Below are 22,759 nucleotides of genomic sequence, written 5' to 3' on the forward strand. Positions count from 1 at the left end.
ATCCACCCCATATTTAATAGAACAAAATTTGTATGTATACAAACTATTACTGTTAGCCATCTGTGATCTGATGAATACATACCAAACCACAGAAGTTGGGCTTATGCAACATGCTAAATCTAAATCAACCAAACATGGATTAACATTTTGTTAACCCAGCTGGTATACCTTCGTCAGCTGGATGATAGCTACACTGAATTCTCCTAACATAGAATCATAGAGTTGGAAGGAACCTAAGAGGTCATCAATTCCTACCTCCTGCACACTGCAGGATTCACTACACCATTCCTGATAGATGACTATCCAGCCTGTTTGAAAACCTGCAGTCAATGCAGTAACCTGTTTCACTGACTGACGGCTCTTAATTGTCAGGTTCTTCCTAATGTCTAATCTGTAGCTATGCCCTTGGATGTTTCATCCCATTAGTTCTAGTCTTACTCTGGGGCAAGTGAGAATAAGTCTGAACCCTCTACAATGGGACTGCCCTACAGATACTTGAAGACAGCTATCATGTCCCCTCTCAACCTTCTCTTCTGCAAGCTAAACATACCTATAACTTTTAACTGTTCCTTGAAGGACTTGGTTTCCAGTCCTTTCACCATCTTGGTAGCCCTTCCCTGGACTTGCTCCATTTTCTCAATGTCTTTTTTAAACTGGGGTGTGTAGAACTGCACACTATACTCCAAGTGAGGCCTGACTAAGGTAAAGTAGAGCGGGATAATTACTTCCCACAATCTGGACTCTATGCTCTTCTTGATGCTCAAGGTGTTATCAGCCTTCTTTGCAGCTGCATTACACTGCTGGGTCATGTTGAGCTTGTGATCCATTAGTACATGCAAGTCCTTTTCATATGTGCTGCTCTCCCTCATTCTCTACATGTTTCTTTCATTTTTCTTACCTAGATGACTTTACACTTTTCCCTGTTAAATTTCATAGGATTTGAACAGGATCTCCTATTCTAATGTTATCTTGCTTATTTTTAGCATATGACTATTGAAGTTGTACAAAATATTTGAAAGAGGCATTTCATAAACCATGTTACCACAATCAATCATTTTTTTTCCAAATCATCATTAAGAGTAAAGATGCTGCAGCTGGAAAAGCCCATTCTGTGACCGTTGTAGCCTCTGGCCAAAAGGGAGAGTTAATTCCCAGTTTGATGCCAGGTATGGACTAAAATGACATGTTAGACTCTTATTTAGGAAAAGCCCTGGCTAGAAACAAGTTAAGGCACTCAACTTTAATAACCCATGTAACCAGAATATAGCTTAGTATAACATATAAACTAAGTCTTCCCAAACTCTTCATAAAAATTGTTGTAGTTCCTATACTTTTAGAATGCAAATAATTCTGTAGTCTTTAATCAATAATGACTTGTAAGAGGCTCTAGATAGGGCTGTGCAAAAGCAATGTATTCTTCAAAATCAAACCACAATTACACTTTGGGGCACAGTCATTTTATAAGTCCTAGGATCTAGTGAATAGAGCAAACTGAGTATCAGGAAACAAGACATATAATTGTATTATCGTCCAAACTTGCCTCAAGGGAGGGTGCAACTGAGAGCACCGAAATTCATTCCTGAAGCACGTTGACAGCAGTAAACATTTCCTTGCAACAGACTTATTTCTAAAGTCCAGTGTAAGCACAAAAATCAGCTCTTAAATTTACAACCATGTAAGTTTATTTTACAGTATATTTGTGACAAATTGGCATTAACCAAAGATCTGAATTGTTTACAAATATAACAGTTGCCATTTGAAACAATTAAAAAGTTCCTCTAAATATTAAATTTATACATGATTTCTTTTAAACATGTCCAAGTTAACATTAAAACTGAAACAGAAATAAACTGAAGCAAAAATATAACCACTTTCTAGATGTAAAACTGGAAACTCTCCAAACTGATGTTTTAGAAGTATAATGCTGCATTATTCTCCACAGCAGAAAAGGAGATCTCATTCTTTTAAAAATATTCCAGCAAATAATGGTTAATCAAGTCAGTTTATTAAGGCTGCTTTTACATATTATTGAATCCCATCATGCCTTTTATATTTCCAGCAGCACCCTGTTGAAACTGGCGCATCATTGACTGCAATCCTGCCATGCCACCTGGAATGAAATATTAAAGTTAAATATGGGCACAACTACAATTTTGGGGAAGCCTATTTACAACAGAATATTTATATAGAAACTATAACTGGTATCTAAAGAACTATAGAATTAGGTCTATTTACCCCAAATTATTTTTTCTACTGTTTCTTAAACAGCAACCCTTCATGTCACATTCAGTATCTCCTTGGTTTCAAAAACAGTTGCAAAGAAAACTATAGTGAACAATGAAGTGCCATGCAAATAAAACGCATAAAAGTTTCTACTAATATTGGTACTCTTGGTTAGTTATAAAGAAATTCTCTGAATCCCAGACACTGATACATGAAATGAAGTGGAAAACAAAAAGAAAAGAAAAGAAAAAAGACTGCACTCAAAAAAGTATTAAGAAAATAGAGAAAAATAAAGTATGATAATAATAATTTTTAATTATTATTATTAATTAATAATAGTTATTATTAAAGTTTTTTTGCACCAGCTTTCAAATAATCCAGTTGTTACGAGATCTCTAGCAAATGTAAGACTGTACATAATAAATTTCCCTCAATGTTGTTTGGAAGAAAAATCAGCATTCAGAGCTGTTTTCTGCTGTGTGAAACTCATAAAGTTTCTTTAAAACTATCTTTATTCTACAATTTGGTACTTCCAAGAAATAATACGTTTGTCATTTAAATTTTTGAAACAGACACAGAAAATATCAGACATTCCATAGTTTAATTCAGTTTACTGAAAAGAATTATGACAAAATTTACTTTTCACTCCAGCATACTAATATGTACTGCACCATAAACATAATTTTGTCACAACAAAATTGCTTTCTGAGTTCAGTCTCTAAGAGGTACAGAAGGTGATCTTCAAATACTTTCTGGAACTGTTAGGAACCATTAGCTTTCAAGCCCACTCCTGCAGCAAGCAAAGAAAAAGCATAATTACCCATATGATGGAGAACTCTGGGATCCATCATCTTTGCCATCTGTTGGTTCAGTTTTGCCATCTGGGATGGATTTACATTCTTTGACATATCACCTCCTTAAGAGAAAGAAAAAAGGAGTGGTGAAGAGAGAAAGAACAGTAACGAAATATATCAAAATAGTAGAAAATTCTCTTAGCCTCTTCTGATTGGTGTGCTGGCAGCTAAGCATTTTAAATTGCTAGAGTCAGCAGTTCATGCAAGCAATATAAATAAATAAATGTTGCAGCTTCTCATCTGTTCAATACGGGTTATGATAGTTTTCTGCAGAAATTTCATAAATGTATGAAAATACTTTTCTTTCTACAACAAATTTGTACAGATTAGCTGACTTTGTAATTTTTAGAACTAATTAGCATATGTTTCCACTAAAGATGTTAATAGCTTTTAGAAAGTTAACCTCTATGTACTAAATTGTACAATACAAGACATCAGAATTGTTATTATAAGTTAACTTAGAGAATGTATGGGCTGCATCCATAAAGACTTCTGATCATGTAGTAAGACTTCACCTCTTTCTCCTTTCCATGTGTCTCCCAAATCTGCTCTGTGGAGGATTCTTCTATCTTTTTGAGCAGATGCATAATAGGTAGTGTGGAACAGGAACAGGACAGAGAAGAAATCTGTTCCATCACTAAATGCTGCTTATCAGCAGATGGATGCCTTAGATTCAACCCTATGATTCTAGTATTAAGCAACTGAGTCAATCCAGAATGCCCAATATATGCATGTATAATAAATAATCAAAATATGTACTGATTCTCACCTTTAAAAAGTCCTTTAATGCCTCCCATCTTTTTCACCATTTGTGCAAATTTTGTGTACTGTGTCAGGAGTTCTTGAACATCTCTAGTTGAAACACCAGAACCTCTTGCTACTCTTTGGATTCTTCCTGGTTGCTTACTGAAAACTTTGGCTCCATCTGTACTATCTAGTTCTGTAATTTAGAGAAGTAATGGATAAAGGAGGAATTCTTCATGTTCAACAGTGTTAAAATGTAGAATTTATAGATTTTTTAAAAAGATAATTTCTCTCAAAATTCTCTACTACTAGATTGGCACTGTTCTGTACCTTAAATAATCCACAGAAACTTTAAAAAAATGAAGCAAATACTAAGATTCAATATAATTAGCAAGATTGTAATTAAATCTGCTTAAAAAAAATAAAAATATAGGTTTGGATTCAGTTTGTGTAAGTGAAGCCCCTAAAGTAGGAAGGATGCGGCATTAGAGAAAATTGACACCCTATTCCTTTTCTACACAGACAAGTCTATGTTCATCTTAGTTCCCCCCAATAAACAGAAGAAGCCTTTCCAGCCACACAGGGAAAAGCTGGACCCTGTCCAATGTTTAAATCATAACAAATCACAAAATGAAAAATATATGAATATACGTTTTGGATTTTTCATTATTCTGACAACGGAATAAACATGTTTCAGCCCTTGTCATTCAGTTATGCTAGAAATATTACCTTGATCATTCATACTGTCCATTATTGTCATCAGTTTTTTTAGCCTTGCCATTGATTCCTGTTCATTGCCTTTACTCATGAAATCTGTTCCAAAACCCGGGATCATACCCTATAATAATTGCAAAAAAGTGTTAAAAGCCACTTCAAAGTGAATATTAATATGTTATGTGGTTTTTAGATAAATAGTTACCAGTTATTATAGTTACCAGTATTTGTTATTATAGTTACCAGTATTTGACTGAAGGGCCCCATTTTCATTATGTTTTGGAACTGTTCATACATATCTCTCAATGTAAATTGACCTGAATGGTTAAAACATTACATTGTAACAATTAAACTTGTACATTATAAATCAGATGGTTCATCCCATCTTTCAAAACAAAATGAACAAGAGAATTAAACTGCTGAAGCTGCTATATTAGGAAAGTTTCAGGCATAGCTTACCATGTTTTAGTTTCTCTATGAGTGCCTCATTGTCATCTAATTTCAATTCATTTACTTTATCTATCAATCCTTCAATATCTCCCATGCCTGTAATATAAAATACACTTCTTCAACAACTGAAACATAATCCATTACAACTCAGAAAAAATACAATTTTAGCTATTAAATTTGTGCAGTGAACAATACATACCCAGAAGTTTACTGATAAAAGGTTGTGTTTTAAAAGGTTCAAAGTCATCTATATGTTCTCCAGTTCCAATAAAAATGATTGGACTTTTAGTTGCAGCAACTCTGTAGTGAAACACAGTTTATACTTTTGAATTTCAAAACAGAAAAGATTTAAGAAAAGAATGGGATGCATCTCTTCTGCATTAAAGTTTTGAAATCTGAAGAATTAACTTAACCCTGATAGTTGAAAACCCTGAAAAATTCAGTTTTTCCTCCCAGTACCAACAAAATACAGTAAGCAGTGAAGAGACAATAGTTCTTCATGGTTCAATTTCCACAAAAAGCAAAGCTAGAAGAGCTGGAAAATGTATCAAATGCAGGATCAACTCCGTGCTTTCAGAACTCTTTATTTTATGCAGCTATTTATAGGCATCACAATGTTGCTTAGCCATTAAATAAAAACTACTTACGCACTCAGTGCTCCACCTCCCTTGGCATGGCCATCAAGTTTTGTCACAATTACAGAAGCAACATCAACTTTATCTTTAAAAGCCTTTGCTTGAGCTTCACAGGCTTGACCGATAGAGGCATCCATCACATAAACTATATTATCTGGTTGCTGGAAGCAATGACACAAGCAAGGGGAAACAGAAATCAGGAGCTCTTATCCTTGCTCACTTCATAGTGATAATAAACTGTAAGTCATGCTAAACATCTAACAGTGGTATACTAGTTTCATTAAGGGAGATAACAATGATTCATGAAAATACAGATTTATTCTAAATTTAAATTACTTTAATGTGTAATGAAGAGTCATTATCTCAGCTGGGAAGCACACTTCCATGTAAGTAAGTAAATCCAAGGTTCAGTCCTTCATGTCTTCAGGTAAGCAGGGGAAAACCCTCACCTCAGTCCTGAAGAGATGCTGCCAATTGTTGAAGACGATTTGACCTAAATAAGATGTTTGTCCAATTCAAATTTTAGTTCAATTTCTAATTTCTAGAAGAATGGAAATCCTACTTTTTGTCTCTGTGTGTCTTCATAGCACATTTACTCTATTAGCAGTCTTCATACATTTATTCTAGCATCAGTATATTGAGTTCTGTGTTAGCCCTTAAAGAGTGACCATTTTGAGGGAGTTGGTTTCTTCACAACTGTTCCAAATAGAAATGAACACTGCTAATCTTACACGCCCATTTTCTAGTCCCACTGAATGCAGATGAGTCAGGCAGCATATACATTTTAATAATAATAATAATAATAATAATAATAATAATAATACAGATGCTTATAAACATGGTGCTTTGATGTGCATATTTTACATCTGCTGTATATTTAAGATCTTAGTAACTACAATTTTATAAAAGGAAACAACTCTATAATCCTGATAAAAACAATAATTGAAAGATAAAGAACATTTCCAATTAAAAATTGCTTATTGGGTATAAGCAAATGGACTTTCACTCATGTATCAAGATTTATTTGCTCCATCCCATACCAACTCAAATCTGCTCCAAAGAATCCATTCTTTTTCTACAACAGATTTGTGTGGCATGCAGGTGAAGATGGCATCAAATGCATTAGCATATGATCAACAGTAAATAAGATATTTGCTTAACATTCAAGAAGCATTATACAGCTTGCAAATCCTACTTCTGGAAGGACTTTCATTCAGCATTACTCAAACAATACTTACTATGGCATTAGCAACTTGTAACATTTCTTCAAACAAAGAGTCTTCCTGCTTGTGACGACCACTTGTATCAACTATTATTATTTCAAAGTTCTCATTCTTAAATTTTTCAACACCTTCTGAAGCTATAATTACTGGATCCATCTCTGTGTAACTAGTTCAAAGGAAAACAGATGCTTAAGTTGATATGAAGTTATAAAATTACTCTGAAGCAGGTGCTGAGCTCTGGGGGAAGCATCTATAATTGCTACAGGCAAGCAAGCAAGGAAGGGAGGGAGAGATCCATCATGTGGTGGTGGTGGGGATCAGATAGCTTAGGCTTTATTGTACCAGTCAAGAGTTGCCAAGGAGCATGCTGTGAATGCCTCATTAGTGACCACTGCTCTTACCTTTATTTATGGTTAAAAAATTAGCCATCAAGTCTAATTTATTTAAATGAAGAATTCCAATAAATTTGACCTATAAGAAAACTACTTTTCCTGACTTTTATCAGTTTTGTTTTTTGTAATCACATAAACACACATACAATGTACATTTGGTTTTGGTTTAGCATGTTGTATGAATCTAGCTAGCATAATCAAAATTAAACCACAACAGAGGAAGAGAACACAATAGGGCTAGGACATGCATTATAAAAGGGGTGTGTAAAACACCTCATTTCAAATAATTTGAGCACAAAACATCCCATTAGAATGTCCTGTTCCAAGCACAAGATTGCAGTTTTGAGTGTGAAATGGGGTAATTTCAAGCTCAAAAATATATTCAAACCATTTCCAGAATGCTCTAAGCAACCTGTATAGGACTAGAAAGGTTATGTTTTGTGAAGTTACATGCTTGAAACAGTTTGAAACAAAACATTTTGTGTAGCCTTGCATCATGGCAATAAGAAAAGGCTTGAAAATAAAGCTGAATTCTGCTATTTTGAGACATTAATATATCAAATGAGTTTTCCATATTTTTTTCCTTTCGCAGACAAGCCATGACTCTCTTTCTTCTAGAGAAACAATTATTTGAAATAACAGGCATTGGATATTTTTAAATCTGAATGTTCATTGTTAATTTGATTCTTTAACTAAATAATTTAGTTTAACTCCAAAATGTCTGATAAATACACACAAACACACACACAAACTTAGGAAGTTTATGTTTATGTACGTATAAATATGGAATAGCGTGTCCATTCATTATTCCAGAGAAACTGCTCAGCTTGGTAAACAGAGGTGTTCAGAGCTATGATAATAGACAAATTAATTTACTTACAAGAAATGGTTGTGCAATTATGTTTACACAATCTTCAATGTAATTGTATTACAGGTGGAAGCAGCAGCACAATTTGTAATTAAATGAAATAGCATGATGGTATTCTTCCACGAAATTCTACTTAAATCTGAACATATTTTTACTTGAATTTAAGACACTTTGCTATTAAGCTTTTGTAGAGTTCTGATAAATATTAACCAAGACAATATCACAATAAAATTCTAGCTTTATCTAAATCTGTGCAGTGAACTTCTACACACAATCTCAAAACCGGATAATCCATTTTTACATAAAAAAGGTAGTTATACATACCTTCCATAAAATGGAATTCTTGCTTTTGTCGCATTCTGTTTTAACTGATCAAAAGCACCTACAGAATGCAAATATTGTTAGCCGTCTAGGACATACACATCTATCAAAAACAAAATAACTAAAAATAATTAACCTCTGTACCTGCTCTGTAAGTGTCTGCACATATCAAACATGTCTTCCAGCCTTTCTTCTGGTAATAATATGCCAACTGTTAATTTAAAAAAATCAAGATGTAATCTTATAAACTAATATTAAAAACATTTTTTGTTTTCATTTATTTGAAGTTGCCCTTCCAAAGACTGAAACATCTATCAATAGAAGAGAATATATGTAGCTCAGAAACATCTATCTTTTATCAGCTACTTTAAGGTACAAACAATTATAGAGCTAAACTATAAATCTACCCTGTCTACTACTAATTACTTGATGTTCTCATGTTCCACCACAGTCATTTTTATCTTGTCAACTTTGCCAACTGTAATGCAAACAACCTTTTTGAATTTTATGAGAAAATCTAATAAATTCTAGATACCTGGATTACAAAAGCCTGTCTTTCAATAAGACCTGACATATTTATTACACAAGGAGCAATGAACCATGCAGAAGTTGGTCTGCATCATAGGTCATATATCATATTGGACTGAAAACAATATAGTTCACAGTATTTTCATATATAAAAACTTCACTTTGTAAAGACCTAACATAAGAAAATGTAATATGGACCTTAGTTTCATAGTATACCTTTTTACATTTTATTTTAAAATGTACATGTGCTGGTCAAAAACAATTTTCCCAAGTGATTTAGAATTATTGATGTGGAAAACCTACTACTCCAGGAATGGAACATTCTAGGCTTCTTTGGAATGTTCCTTTTTTCCTGAATGTACTGATCCAATTTTTCCAGTGGTGGTCCAGCACTTTTCTGGAAATCAGTCTACTGAAACAGAAGCAGTTCAGGTGTTCAGAATGTGGTCCAGCTTCCAAACAAGCTTATTTCAATCTGGAACATCACATCTGGAAACCATAAAACTCTTCTGATTCGGGAGGTTAGCTTCTGGAAATCCACATCCTGCTCCCAAACAGTCAGATTAGAAGGGCTGGAAGAAGAAGGAGAACCTTTCTGGAATGGTAGGTTTGACACATAACTGCTTACTGTAGGTATGTTACACTATTAGATATAAAGCACTGAAATGAAAACGTCTTTTAAAATACCATTATGTCACCAGGAACCTCTCCTTCATAAACTTTATTGAAATAAGTCCAACAAAACTACTATTATGAACACATAGGCTTCATTCTAATAAGATAATTCAAAAATTAACATGTTAGATAAAAAAGCACCACTTCAGAAATGTGAACTTTTCTCAGATGAAAATCCTGGATAGTAACAGAATTAAACTATGGGAAGACTCAGAGTTTAGACAAGATTAAAACAGTGTACTGAAATGCTGACAGGTACAGGACTGAAGTAAAATATTCATCTTATATTTCTCTAATTTATAGATTTAGATTTTGCCTACTAACGCTTGCTCCTACACCTCACACTTTAATACAGTATTCTAAAATCCAGCTCAGTTCTGTTTATGGGTTGGGATCTAGCAGCAAAACAAAGTTTTATTAACCCTTTCTGTGCACCTACCAATTTTGTTCAGGAGACTCTGGAGCAGATTTGAGTACATACAAGAACATAGAAATGATTGAAGCTCAGCCATCTAAATGGAAATGCACTCACATGATACGGAGTAGTCCAGTACAACAAAAGTCTACCTAAAAAAATCTTTACATAACATGCAGAATAAAATTTACCTTTGAACACGAGGTTGTTTTGCCACTTCCTTGCAAGCCTACAAACATGATGATATTTTGTTTTCCTTTTGTGGGTGTCCAGGCTTTGACTCCAGGATCTACAAGCTGTAAAACAAACACAGCATAATTTCCAGAATTACAACGTTTACAAAGCCTTCAGGGTTTTGTTTTTGCATATTTTATAGTGTATATTTCTCCTCAGTTTGGAAAGGGAGAAATCAAGATAATCTTATTCTACCTTCTGCTACAATAACTTACAACCAGAGAGTAGTGGAACAAGGATCAACTCTGCTCCACATGACACTTCAAGTCCCTCACTCTCCTCAACATTACACTGATGCTACTGACGGCCATGCCATCACAGCACAAGAATTTCAGCTTTATGCTTTGTAAAAATAATTATTTCTCTTAACTTTTCAGCCTGATTCAAAACCAAAGAATTAGCAATTTTAGTTTTCAGAAAAACTCTGATTTGAGTAGTAAGGCAAATGTCCTTAATTTTACTATATTAGAATTAGCACAATTGGGGAACCCACTGCAGCAGATTTGGGGACCCTATCTCATTGCATAAATACATGCCTCTATTCAGCACTGAAGAACTGCAAGTGAGGGATGATAGGACAAAAACTGACATACAGTTTTAGATTTAGACCAAGCTACATCCAAAAATGCAAGGGAATTCTTGGAAGCTTGGTATTCAGACAAGGCAGCAATCAACAGACACATAGAGATAAGCAGCATCTACACACTATTCGAAACAGACAATAGAAAAGAAAACAAAAGACCCAAACATCTCCTCACCAGCAATCATCACCCAGATAAGCAGAGATAACCACCAGGCACACAAGCAAGCAGTAAACAATACCCTAATCAAGGAACTACCAGAGGAACAAAACAAAACCCCCACCCCCGCTAATACTGGCAGGGCATGCCACAGTATATAAACAGAGAGCAAACCCCATCCCATTCCAGCACTGAATATGTTACCTAGCCTGGTAATGAAACATTTGCAAGAAAAGAACCAAGCTCAGAGAACCCCAAGGACTCCACAGTTCAACCCTGAGCTACACATATTCGCCTCTATTGGAACTGACATACAGTACAGTGGTACCTCAGGTCACGAACTTAATTCGTTCCGCGACCCGAATCAAATTTTCCCATAAGGTTCAATGTAAATACGGTTAATTCGTTCTGACCCCTACGAATTTGGTCGCCAACCGATTTTGGTCACGACCCAAATCAAATTTTCCCATAAGGTTCAATGTAAATACGGTTAATCCGTTCTGAACATTTTTTTTTTTTTAAAACCACAAAAATATGTCACAAAGTACAGTACAGTACAGTATGGAGAGAGAGAACGCTAACCTTGCTTGAGGCGTGGAGGACAGGAAGGCGGGTGGGGAGGCGGTTATTGTTTGGAGGGAGAGTCCCTCTCCCTACAGGAAGCCACATGTGTCAGCAGGGAAAATGGCCGCGGATCCTGTTCGTCACCTGATGCGGAGTTCGCGAACGGAAGCAAAATTTTGCAAACGGTGCTGTTCGTGACCCGAATTGGTCATGAACAGAAGCGTTCATGACCCGAGGTACCACTGTATTTTCATTTTTCAAAAAAGATGCTACAGAACTAAGTCCCTGTAGGAGACACTGTCTGGCTGACCTTATCTGGCTCAGAAGTTAAGCAGGGTTGTGCCTGGTTACTACTTGGACAGGGGATCTCTAGAGAATACCAAGGCTGTCAGACTGGGAAGTTGAACAAATATCCTGGAAGAAGACAATGGCCAACCAATTTTGTACTGCTGCTGAGAAAACTACATGGACGCGTCAGTGATGTCACCAGGCTTCAACCTTGACATCAAGCTTTACTTTTATAGAAATAAAACTGATGACCCGCATTGCTACTTCTGGCAAATACAACATTGGCCTTTTTGTTACCTAATACCTCCAAAAAGCAGCTTCACATATCACACAGGCATTTGTTGCATTTGGGGATCAGCTTCCTGGTTAACCATTGCAGCTGCTTTAGCTACAAGTGAATAAAAATTCTGCTGTACGATTGCATAAACCTTCAGACTAAGATAACCATGTAAACTTGACGCAAAGCATATACCTCTGTTCGTTAAGCTATACCTCAATTCTAACATGACAAGAACAATTTTGACTTAGAACTCAGCTATGAGTTTTATCTTTAAATGCATAGATATTGTTTAGATCTGTTGATTTTCTGCTTGCTCAGTATTCATCATATAAGGTAAAGAAGAACAGAAATGGTCAGTGCCATATTAAGATGGATATGTTCACTGAGACATCACTTTTGTAACAATTTTTGAATACTTCCTTCAAGGCCAACTCCATGGCTTTCTACACAGTTTAACTCAACGTCTCAGTGAACAAACCTTTACCTAATTATTAAATTGTATTAATTTATTATTATTTTTTTACAAATGATTGTAAATTGCTTTAGTTCTCCAGTTTTATCACTTTTTAACACTGAATAAATAAATACTTTTTAATGTATAATAACTCATTAAACCTTAATTAGTTCAAACTGTAACTTGGCATAAGACCTGAACTGTGTTAGTGTAACTTATATAAGGACAGATCTTGCCTAGTCAACAACCTAGTACATTTAATGATTAAAAAGCATACTAGCCTGAGCCAACATTTCTAAAGTAGAAAGGAGCACTAATTAGTTCAGCATAAAATCTATACTGCTGTAATGCTATGAAGTAGCCAACTTTCATCAATAGCATGCCTTATTAAAATTATGCATACCCATAATTGCAAAAGGATGTCTTTAAAATGGCATGCATTATTCATATAGATATATGAATATGAGATAGATAATAGACTTGGTTAGATACTCAGTTAAGAGAAATAAGGATGCCTAGAATGTTTGCCTATATTACAGATATAGGTTACAAAACAATACTTTAATTTTACCTTAACAAGTTCTTTAAAGACAGCATGTTGGATCATTTTTCTTTTATTGAGTCCAGAAGCCATTTCTTCAAGGTCAATGGCAGATCTATGATTGGAAATATGGAAAAATCAGTACAAGATGACTTAAATGTCCTACTGAACTAATATAATTTATGCTCCACTATTATACTGAGGATCTGGGGTAGATATATTAAGTGAACTATGCCTTTCCTTAAAAATCTCTGAATATTTATTTCATTATTTCATAGCATTGTAATTATCTTCAAATAAGGCAAAAATATTTTCTCAAATCAAATTCAGTTCCTGATGACTACAAAATCCATGTAGTTTTCACGGCAACAATACAGAAATGGTTTACTACTGCCTTATTCCAGGAGGCTTTTGGATTTTCTAGTTTAGCCTACAATCCTGGGGTTTCCTCACAGTCTCTCATCCCACCATCCCTACCTTTTGGTATAGTTAGATCAGTGTTTTTCAACTTGGTAGCTTTAAGATGTATGGACTTCAGTTCCCAGAATTCTCCAGCCAGCCAGCCACCTACTGAATTGAAGTCCTCACATCTTAAAGTTGCCAAGTTTGAAAAACACTAATGCTTTCCAGTTTTTCAGCTTAAGCATTATCATTTAAATGGATCTCACTGCAATTTGTGTTCCAGCTTCCTATTTATTTTTGCTCTGGCAGATTGGCCCAGAATGTACGACCACTCTTATCTCTTGCCTTCTTTCTCAATGGAGAATTCTGATTTTTAACATTAGCTTTATATACTACTGTTACCCTTCCTGTATTTTTGTAAGTACCATTCTTCAACATATACAAAACATTTTGGTCTTGGGAAAAATATACAGTACAGAAAATATTCAGAAAAACAATTGTTTGGCTGAACACAATTATTTAATTAAAAATATAATACTGAACTTCTTGATCACAGCAGTTCAAAACTTCACATGTCCTCCTTTTAAGAGTGATGAGCAACAGTAACAATATAAATAAATTTAACACTTCAATATACATTGAGATAAAACAACATTATTCTTACTTGGCTTGGTTCACTTACTTGACATTCTCTCTTAGTTGTTTCACCAGCTTAATGTTGACATCAGCTTCCAATAATGCTGTACAAACTTCTTTTAGCATAGCATTTAAAACCTATACGGGCAGAAGAACAATACAGAAAATGTTTCTGTACAATGTATCTACAATTTATTTAACATTCACAATTTATCTCTCCAATGAATATTTTAGCTTAACATTTACTAGTTGGAAAATAATACAGAAAATGATAAAATTTCATACGGTTAAATCTTGTAAACATAGTGAATTGAGGAACAGATAAAAATTGAAAAAGAAATTAATGCACAAGAAATAAGAATACTAATATGAATATTCCAACTGTAACAATCAAGTTGCACCTACTTAGCAAATGGCACCAACTCACTGAATTTCCTCCACTGAATCTCAATTAATGATGTATCAATTCCAACCTTATTACTTCAATATGGGGATCTTTTCTATCAAAGCCAAACCGATAATAACCATTTCTTTCTACTTAGCTTCCTATATTGCATCACATACGTAAAATTTACATACCTCTTCATTGATAATTGTAGCATTGCTCAGGGAGCGCAACGCTGAGGTTATTTTTCTCCCAAGATCTGCTAAAACCATTTTGACAATAGGGTCAGCTCAAATATGATCTGTAAAAAGACATTAAAATATTGCTGAATTATTCTAGTTTACAAGCTACACTCTATCTTTCATATGAGCTAATCAATAATTAGGTTCACACATCATACTAAATCATAACATGATTTTTGACTTAACATTATTTATTATATGAACCCAGCCATATTTAGTGAAATATGATTTACACCTGGGCAAGTCCAGCCAATTATGATTTATTCAGAAAAATAATGCTTAAACCAGCTATGACCTAGTGCAAGGTATAAGCCTACCCTACCATTATTTATAAGAGAAAAGTATTTCAGAACTAGCATGCGAAAAGTGAAAGCTTTGTTATAAAAACATGAAGCTAGGCAACAAAAGACCAAAAAATAAACATGTTCTGAAGTTGTTCTTACTGATACATTTTCATTTTTTATCATCAAAAGTTTTTATGTGGCATAACATTAAAATATATATTTCACATATCAAAATATATAAATACTAAGTAAAAGGCTACTTAATAGCAAACACAAATTCGTAGTTGACTGAATTTCTTGAATTTTTTCTTAACCCAATTATTTTTTTTAGTCAGAAGTTTTGGGGAGCCAAGAAATACATTTTGAAGAACAGACGGGGCCAAGACAAAAAATAGACTTTCATTTAAGCTAAATTTAATTAAAATATAATCAATAAGACTGTTTCCTATGTGTGTAATACTATTTTCCTTCTGTCACATTACAAATTACAGTTTGATGGCACTGTCTTAGTGGGAACCTGGAGGCTACACCTAATGCCTTCAAGGACTACAAGTTATCTACCTATGTTTTAAGTCTACAGCATTCTATGATTAATATATAAATAATTAGACTAGCTAATTACACACAGAATGTTATAAACTGCTTGGAGAGAATGGCATGATCTAAAGGAAATACATCAGGAGGTGTGCCTTCTCTGTCACAGTACCCGCCCTGTGGCACAGCTTGCCTCCTGAAATTTGGATAGACCTTAATGCCTTCTGCCATTAAGAGCTTTATAGGTGATAATCAGCACCTTGAATTGCACTCAGAAGCTTACTGGAAGCCAATAAAGCTTGCAAAGTAGAGGCACATCCATAACTACTCATGCGGCTACATTTTGAACCAGTTGCAGCTTCTGAGTGATCTATGAGGGCAGCATTTGTAGTAATCTAAGTAGGATGTGATTAAGGCATGAGTGACTATGATCAGGGCCTCCTGATTCAGGAATGGGCACAATTGCCACATGAGATGAAGTTGAGCAAAGGCTTTCTTGGCCATGGCTGCCACCAGCTCTTCCAGCAGGAGCCATAAGTCCAGGAGGACCCCAAAATTGTATATCAGTTTTCTCTGGGGGAATGCCACTTGATCTAGAACTGAAGACAGAAAAGGCTGTGGGTTTTAGGTTCCCCATTCAGTCTTGCTAGGGTTCAGCCAAAGTCTGTACCTCCCTATCCAGACCCGCCCAGCCCTCAAACTCTGAGATACAACCTTGATAGCATCATTTGGTTGAACAGTGGCAGAGACATGTAACTGAGTATCAGTGTACAGGTACCTCACCCAATGCCAACAGATGACCTTACCCAGCTGTTTAATGTAGATGTTAAACAGGAACAGGGAGAGGGAGAGGGTAGAGCCCTGAGGTATCCTACAGAGCAAGGACTATAGCTTGATCTCTGCCCCCCAATCAATGCAAATTGGAACCAACCTCACAGAAAGGAGCAAAACTACCATAACACTGTGTCCCCCACTCCTATCCCCCTAAGCTGGTTCAAAAAGATACCATGATTGATGGTATCAATAGCCACTGAGGGATCAAGGAGGGCTAGGATGGATACACAACCATCATCCCACAGTGTACAGGTGAAACTCGAAAAATTAGAATATTGTGCAAATGTTCATTTATGTTAGTAAGGCAACTCACAAGGTGAAACCAATATATGAGATAGACGCATTACATGCAAAGCAAGATATGTCAAGCCTTACTTTGGTATAATTGTGATGATTATGGTGTACAGCTTATGAAAACCCCAAATTCACAATCTCAGAAAATTAGAATATTACATGACATCAATAACACAAGGATTGGAAATAGAACAATATCAAACCTCTGCAAAGTATAAGCATGCATATGTACTCAGTACTTGGTTTGGGCCCCTTTTGCAGCAGTGACTGCCGCAATGCGGCGTGGCATGGATGCTATCAGCCTGTGGCACTGCTGAGGTGTTATGGAAGACCAGGATGCTTCAATAGCGGCCTTCAGCTCCGCTGCATTGTTCGGTCTCATGTCCCTCATCTTTCTCTTGGCAATGCCCCATAGATTCTCTATGGGGTTCAGGTTAGGCGAGTTTGCTGGCCAATCAAACACAGTAATCCCATGGTCATTGAACCAGGTTTTGGTACTTTTGGCAGTGTGGGCAGGTGCCAAGTCCTGCTGGAAAATGAAGTCAGCATCCCCATAAAGCTCATCTGCGGAAGGAAGCATGAAGTGCTCCAAAATCTCCTGGTAGACGGCTGCATTGACCCTGGACTTAATGAAGCACAGTGGACCAACACCAGCAGATGACATGGCTCCCCAAATCAACACAGACTGTGGAAACTTCACACTGGACTTCAAGCATCGTGCATTGTGTGCCTCTCCATTCTTCCTCCAGACTCTGGGTCCTTGGTTCCCAAATGAGATGCAAAAGTTGCTCTCATCAGAAAAGAGGACTTTGGACCACTGGGCAACAGACCAGTTCTTTTTTTCTGTAGCCCAGGTAAGACGCTTCTGACGTTGTTTGTTGTTCAGGAGCGGCTTGACAAGACGAATACGACATTTGAAGCCCATGTCCAGGATCCGTCTGTGTGTGGTGGCTCTTGATGCACTAACTCCAGCCTCAGTCCACTCCTTGTGAAAGTCCTCAACACTTTTGAATGGCCTTTTCCTGACAATCCTCTCCAGGCTGCGGTCATCCCTGCTGCTTGTGCACCTTTTTCTACCACACTTTTCCCTTCCACATAACCTTCTATTGATGTGCTTTGATATAGCACTTTGGGAACATCCAACTTCTTTTGCAATTACCTTTTGGGGCTTTCCCTCCTTATGGAGGGTGTCAATGATGGTTTTCTGCACAACTGTCAGGTCAGCAGTCTTTCCCATGCTTGTGATTCCTACTGAACCAGCCTGAGAGACCATTTAAAGGCTCAGGAACCCTTTGCAGGTGTTATGGATTCATTAGCTGATTAGAGTGGGACACTCTGAGCCTAGAATATTGAACCTTTTCACACTATTCTAATTTTCTGAGATTGTGAATTTGGGGTTTTCATAAGCTGTACGCCATAATCATCACAATTATACCAAAATAAGGCTTGACATATCTCGCTTTGCATGTAATGCGTCTATCTCATATATTGGTTTCACCTTGTGAGTTGCCTTACTGACATAAATGAACATTTGCACGATATTCTAATTTTTCGAGTTTCACCTGTATAATAGGGACACAGAATTCCTTCAAAATCCTCTCATAAATTGAGAGCAGTTTCTAAAGCACCTGCAGGAACTGGAAAAAGAAACAGCTGCTTTAACAGTTTGAAAAGAGGTGCTTCATACATGTTCCTCTGTGTTCCAGAGCATTTCTTTTAAAGGATATGCACACCCCTAATATATTATGAAAAAATAACCAATTTAATATTCCCTAATATTCTTGTTTATGATGAAGACTGAACATTGTCTTTATCAGAACTGCTCACTAAAAAATTAATAAAACAAAAGCAAGAAAATAATCCAGGAGTAAGCAATATGATTTCCTTCAAATGTACAATTTATATGGTCTCTTGCAATTGACTGTGCAGACTGCAGACGAGCTGTAGTTCAAAAGACTGGAGGGTACCACACTATCTACCCATGATTTAAAGTATGACAGAAATTAAAGGACAGATTTGCAGGTAGAATGAGCATGAAGATAAGTTATCTAAATATCTCTAGTGATAAACTACATACCACATTTAAATTTAAAAAATATAAATTACAAATTAGAGATAAATATATTCTTCACGGAAATCACAAAACTAAAGTGGCTTCCCTTAAAGGTATTTTAAAAAATGATTCCTCAAAATTAAAGTTTAAAAATCAAAACAGCATAATTCTCCCCCCACCCCTACCCCCACCCCCCAGTAGTTCTGAACTGCAGCTATTAGGAGAATCTCTTCCATCCTCGGTAAGAAAAACTATGGAGAAAAAAAAAGTGTTCCTGTACCTCAGAAGGAGGGCATGTCAAATTGTTCAATTCATTTGGTTAAAAAAATTTGGTGGCAATAGATGTCAGTTCAAAGGGAAGCAAAGTTCCCACTGCATCTCAGTTTCTACTTCCAGATACATAGTCCAGCATTTGCTGCTCATATCTTTTTGGGAAGAAAGCCAGCAACAATCTTCATGGATTTGTCATAATAATGTTTTATGACTTTCTTCCCTGTTAACTGGTACCTCTTTATTTATTTATCAATTTTATATGGCTGCCCACCTCACAAAAAGTGACTCTGGGAGGCATACAGCAATTAATTAAAACAATAATTCATAAAAAATAGACATTATTAAAAATACAAAACAGTCATTGTTAAAAAAATAAAAACTGCACGGCACAGGAGGGAAGGAATATCAGCCATGGTGACTGACCCATCGTAAAATTTCACTGGTCCCCTGAGACCCCCAGGCCTGATGACAAAGCCAGGTCTTGAAGGACTTCCTGAACATTAACAGGGGTGGAGCTAATTCACTTCGGGGGGGGAGGAGAATGTTCCATAAGATGGGCACAACGGCAGAGAAGGCCCGCCTACTGGGACCCTCCATGCATAGATCCCTAGCAGGTGGCACCTGCAGTATGCCTTCTCTACCAGACCTGATGGGGTGGGCAGGTATAATTGGGGAGAGGTGGTCTCTCAGATAACCTAGTCCCATGCCATGAAGGGCTTTAAAGGTTAAAACCAGCACCTTGAACTGGACCTGGAAGCAAAGTGGCAACCAATGTAGCTCATGGAGCAGAAGTGTAACATGTGCTGTTCTGGAAGCACACATAACTGTCCACACCACTGCATTCTGCACCAGGTGAAGCTTCCAGATATTCCTCAAGGGCAGCCCCATGTAGAGCACATTATAGTAGCCCAATCGGGAGGTGACTAGGGCATGAGTGACTGTGAGCAGAACCCCCCCCGATCTAGGAATGGGCACAGCTGGCACACAACACGAAGCTGAGCAAAGGCCCTCGTAGCCACAGCTGCCACCTGCTCTTTGAGCAGGAGTCGTGAGTCCAGAAGTCCCCCAGATTGCACACCTGGTCTGTTTGGGGCAGTGCAATCCCATCCAGCACCAAAGATGTCATAGTCCTAAAACCGGCAGGCCTCTGAACCCAAAGGCACTCAGTCTTGCCAGGGTTTAGCTAAAGCTTGTTGTTCCCCATCCAGATCCTCACAGCCTCCAGGCACCAGGATAAGACGTTCACAACATTGCTTAATTCACCAGGGGCAGAGATATATAATTGGGTATCATCAGTGTATTGCTGATACCTCACTCCACAGAGATGGATGAGCATACCCAGCAGCCTCATGTAGATGGTAAACAGGAGAGGAGAGAGAGTACCAAACCCTGCAGCACCCCACACAGTAGGGGCTGAGGGCAGGACCTCTCCTCTCCAATCACCACCAACTGGAATCGATCCTGGAGAAAGGAGGCGAAGCAGCATAACACCACCCACCTCCAATCCTCTGAGCCGATCCAGAAGGATACCATGGTCAATGGCATCAAAAGCCACAGAGAGGTCAAGTAGGGCAAGGATGGATATGTAACCCCCATCCCACCCTCACCAGAGATCATCCAAAAGCATGACCAATGCTGTTTCCATCCCATACCCGGGCCTGAATCCCAACTGAAAAGGATCCAGATGATCTGCTTTTTACAAGGTCCTCTGAAGCTGCTGTGCAACCACCTCCTCAATCACCTTCCCTTAAAAGGGGAGGTTAGGTACTGGACAAAAATTGTCCAGTATAGTGGGGTCCAGCAATGGCTTCTTGGGGCAAACCAAAGCCTCTTTAAGAGGTAAAGGAACAAGCCCCTCACTCAGAGAAGAACAACCACTAGAATCCACTCACACAACACCTACTGAGCCGCTTTAACAAGCCAGGAAGGGTATGGATCTAAAGAGCAGGCAGCTTTGCTCACAGTCCTCAGTCCGCTTCCTCAGGTCCAACAGATTCAAACCATTCCCAGATAACTGGGCAAAACTCCTCCCCAGGCATCTGGACCTGCAAAAAGGCCAGCATCCAACTGCAAGCAAATCTGACTTTGTCCTTCAGATGCTGAACAAATTCCTCCACATACCCCAGCAAGAGGTTCTCCGAGCCCCCCCCCCACACAAGAGGCATTAAACAAAGATGGGGTTGCTCATTCAGCTGAATAATTAGTCATAATTAGGATTCCCTAATGAGCTGGAAAAGAACAGAAGGAACTATAGAGAAAAAAATGAAACTGCCTAACTAAGTTTCAACTACAGTTCTGTAATACTTTAAAATGTCTTTAAAAGCCCAGAAAGGCACCCATGCAAGCAAGTATACTTACAATTGCACTGCTAATTATGCCAAAGCAATATGATGGGAGGGGAACTGTTTCCATTTGCAATACATTACTGTTTTGTGAGCTGCTTTAGGAGACTGGAGATGAGAAATAAATAGTTTAAATTCCCATTCTGCTCATTTATAGAGTATATTTAAACTAGGCACACATTTAACAATACAAAAAGCTTCAAATTATCTGCATCCTGAATTTGACAATTATGGTGGAACTATTTGACCATGTGACATTTGTCAGCATTCGTACAAAAAGATAGAATTTCTAGAAGAAATAAATTTTATTTATCCAGTATATTACTTATAAAATGCTACAACACAAATATTGGATGTGCCTGAACATAAACCATAGTTTAACAAACTATAATGACCAATAAAAATCAAACAAATCACTCTATAATTGCACAAAACATTCAAATTAAATCTGTTTAATTTACCATGTTGTGCAAATCCAGTCCATATAGTTATTTTATATCCCACTGTGTTGTAAAAAACCAGATAACTAATTGGATAAATTATTGTTCAGTTAAGATGATATGTGAACGTAGTCAATATACTGAATAACAGCCCAGACCAGTTTTTGATCATAGCTCACCTTCAGACACATGTATAAAAGGGGAGAATATAACTTTATACGCAATTAAAACAAAAAGTACGACTATATATCTCGATATAAAAAAAGCATCCAGGTTACTTGGGATGAGCACAGAGGGATTCAATTCCCCCAAAGAGGTTTCTTCTTCCACTTCCTCCGGTGCGGTTTGTGGCACCACTGCAAAAGCAAGATCTAAATTTTTACTTCACCGAATAGCACGTGTGCGTCCCCTCAACCCAATTGTTTACAGCCTTGAAGCCTGTACGTATCCAAAAAGGCACCGGGGCATAACCTGAAAGGGTCCGGAGAGGTCTCACGGGCGGTGGAGCTCAGATTACCGAACGGCGACCAGCCCTCCGCACAGACCTTACCGAGAAGCGAAGCGGCGGCCCGGCCTGGCCCCGCTCTGAAAGTCACACAGCAGCCCAGGCCTCTTAAGGGTCCTCAGAAGACGCCAAACCAGCCCCAGCACCAATGATCAACTCCGTTCCCTCCGGCTTCCCCTCCCCTCCCCAGCATCCAAACAACCAGGAACAATGTCACGTCACCACTAGACAGAACCGATAGTTATCATCCTGCCCCGAGCCAAACTCAGACATCTGCTTCCGGGGCATCTCTGGGAAACGCCCTCTTTGAGATAGGAGTGTAATATACAAAAAGGAAGAGGTACGCGTTGCGTTACATTGGCTTCAGCTTCCGAGTAAACCCTTCTGTTCTC

At 37.3% G+C, this 22,759-nt stretch overlaps 1 protein-coding gene across 1 annotated transcript; it reads right to left on the reverse strand.

The window, feature by feature from the left end:
* Positions 1-1,659: 1,659 nt before the first annotated feature.
* Positions 1,660-22,644, reverse strand: SRP54 (signal recognition particle 54). Its single transcript, XM_007436791.3, has 16 exons — positions 22,413-22,644; positions 14,761-14,867; positions 14,228-14,319; positions 13,174-13,258; positions 10,234-10,338; positions 8,569-8,635; positions 8,428-8,485; positions 6,859-7,009; positions 5,633-5,781; positions 5,185-5,285; positions 4,995-5,081; positions 4,779-4,852; positions 4,551-4,659; positions 3,847-4,017; positions 3,044-3,139; positions 1,660-2,110 (listed from the first exon to the last, which is right to left on the reverse strand). Exons 2-16 carry the CDS (start codon positions 14,836-14,838, stop codon positions 2,019-2,021), a joined length of 1,515 nt encoding a protein of 504 aa, XP_007436853.1. The 5' UTR covers positions 14,839-14,867; positions 22,413-22,644; the 3' UTR covers positions 1,660-2,018.
* Positions 22,645-22,759: the final 115 nt, after the last annotated feature.

Source organism: Python bivittatus, unplaced genomic scaffold, assembly GCF_059951505.1.
Source record: "Python bivittatus isolate LINGU-HERP-01145 unplaced genomic scaffold, Pbiv_v1 ctg000480_np1212, whole genome shotgun sequence".
Lineage (NCBI taxonomy): Eukaryota > Metazoa > Chordata > Lepidosauria > Squamata > Pythonidae > Python > Python bivittatus.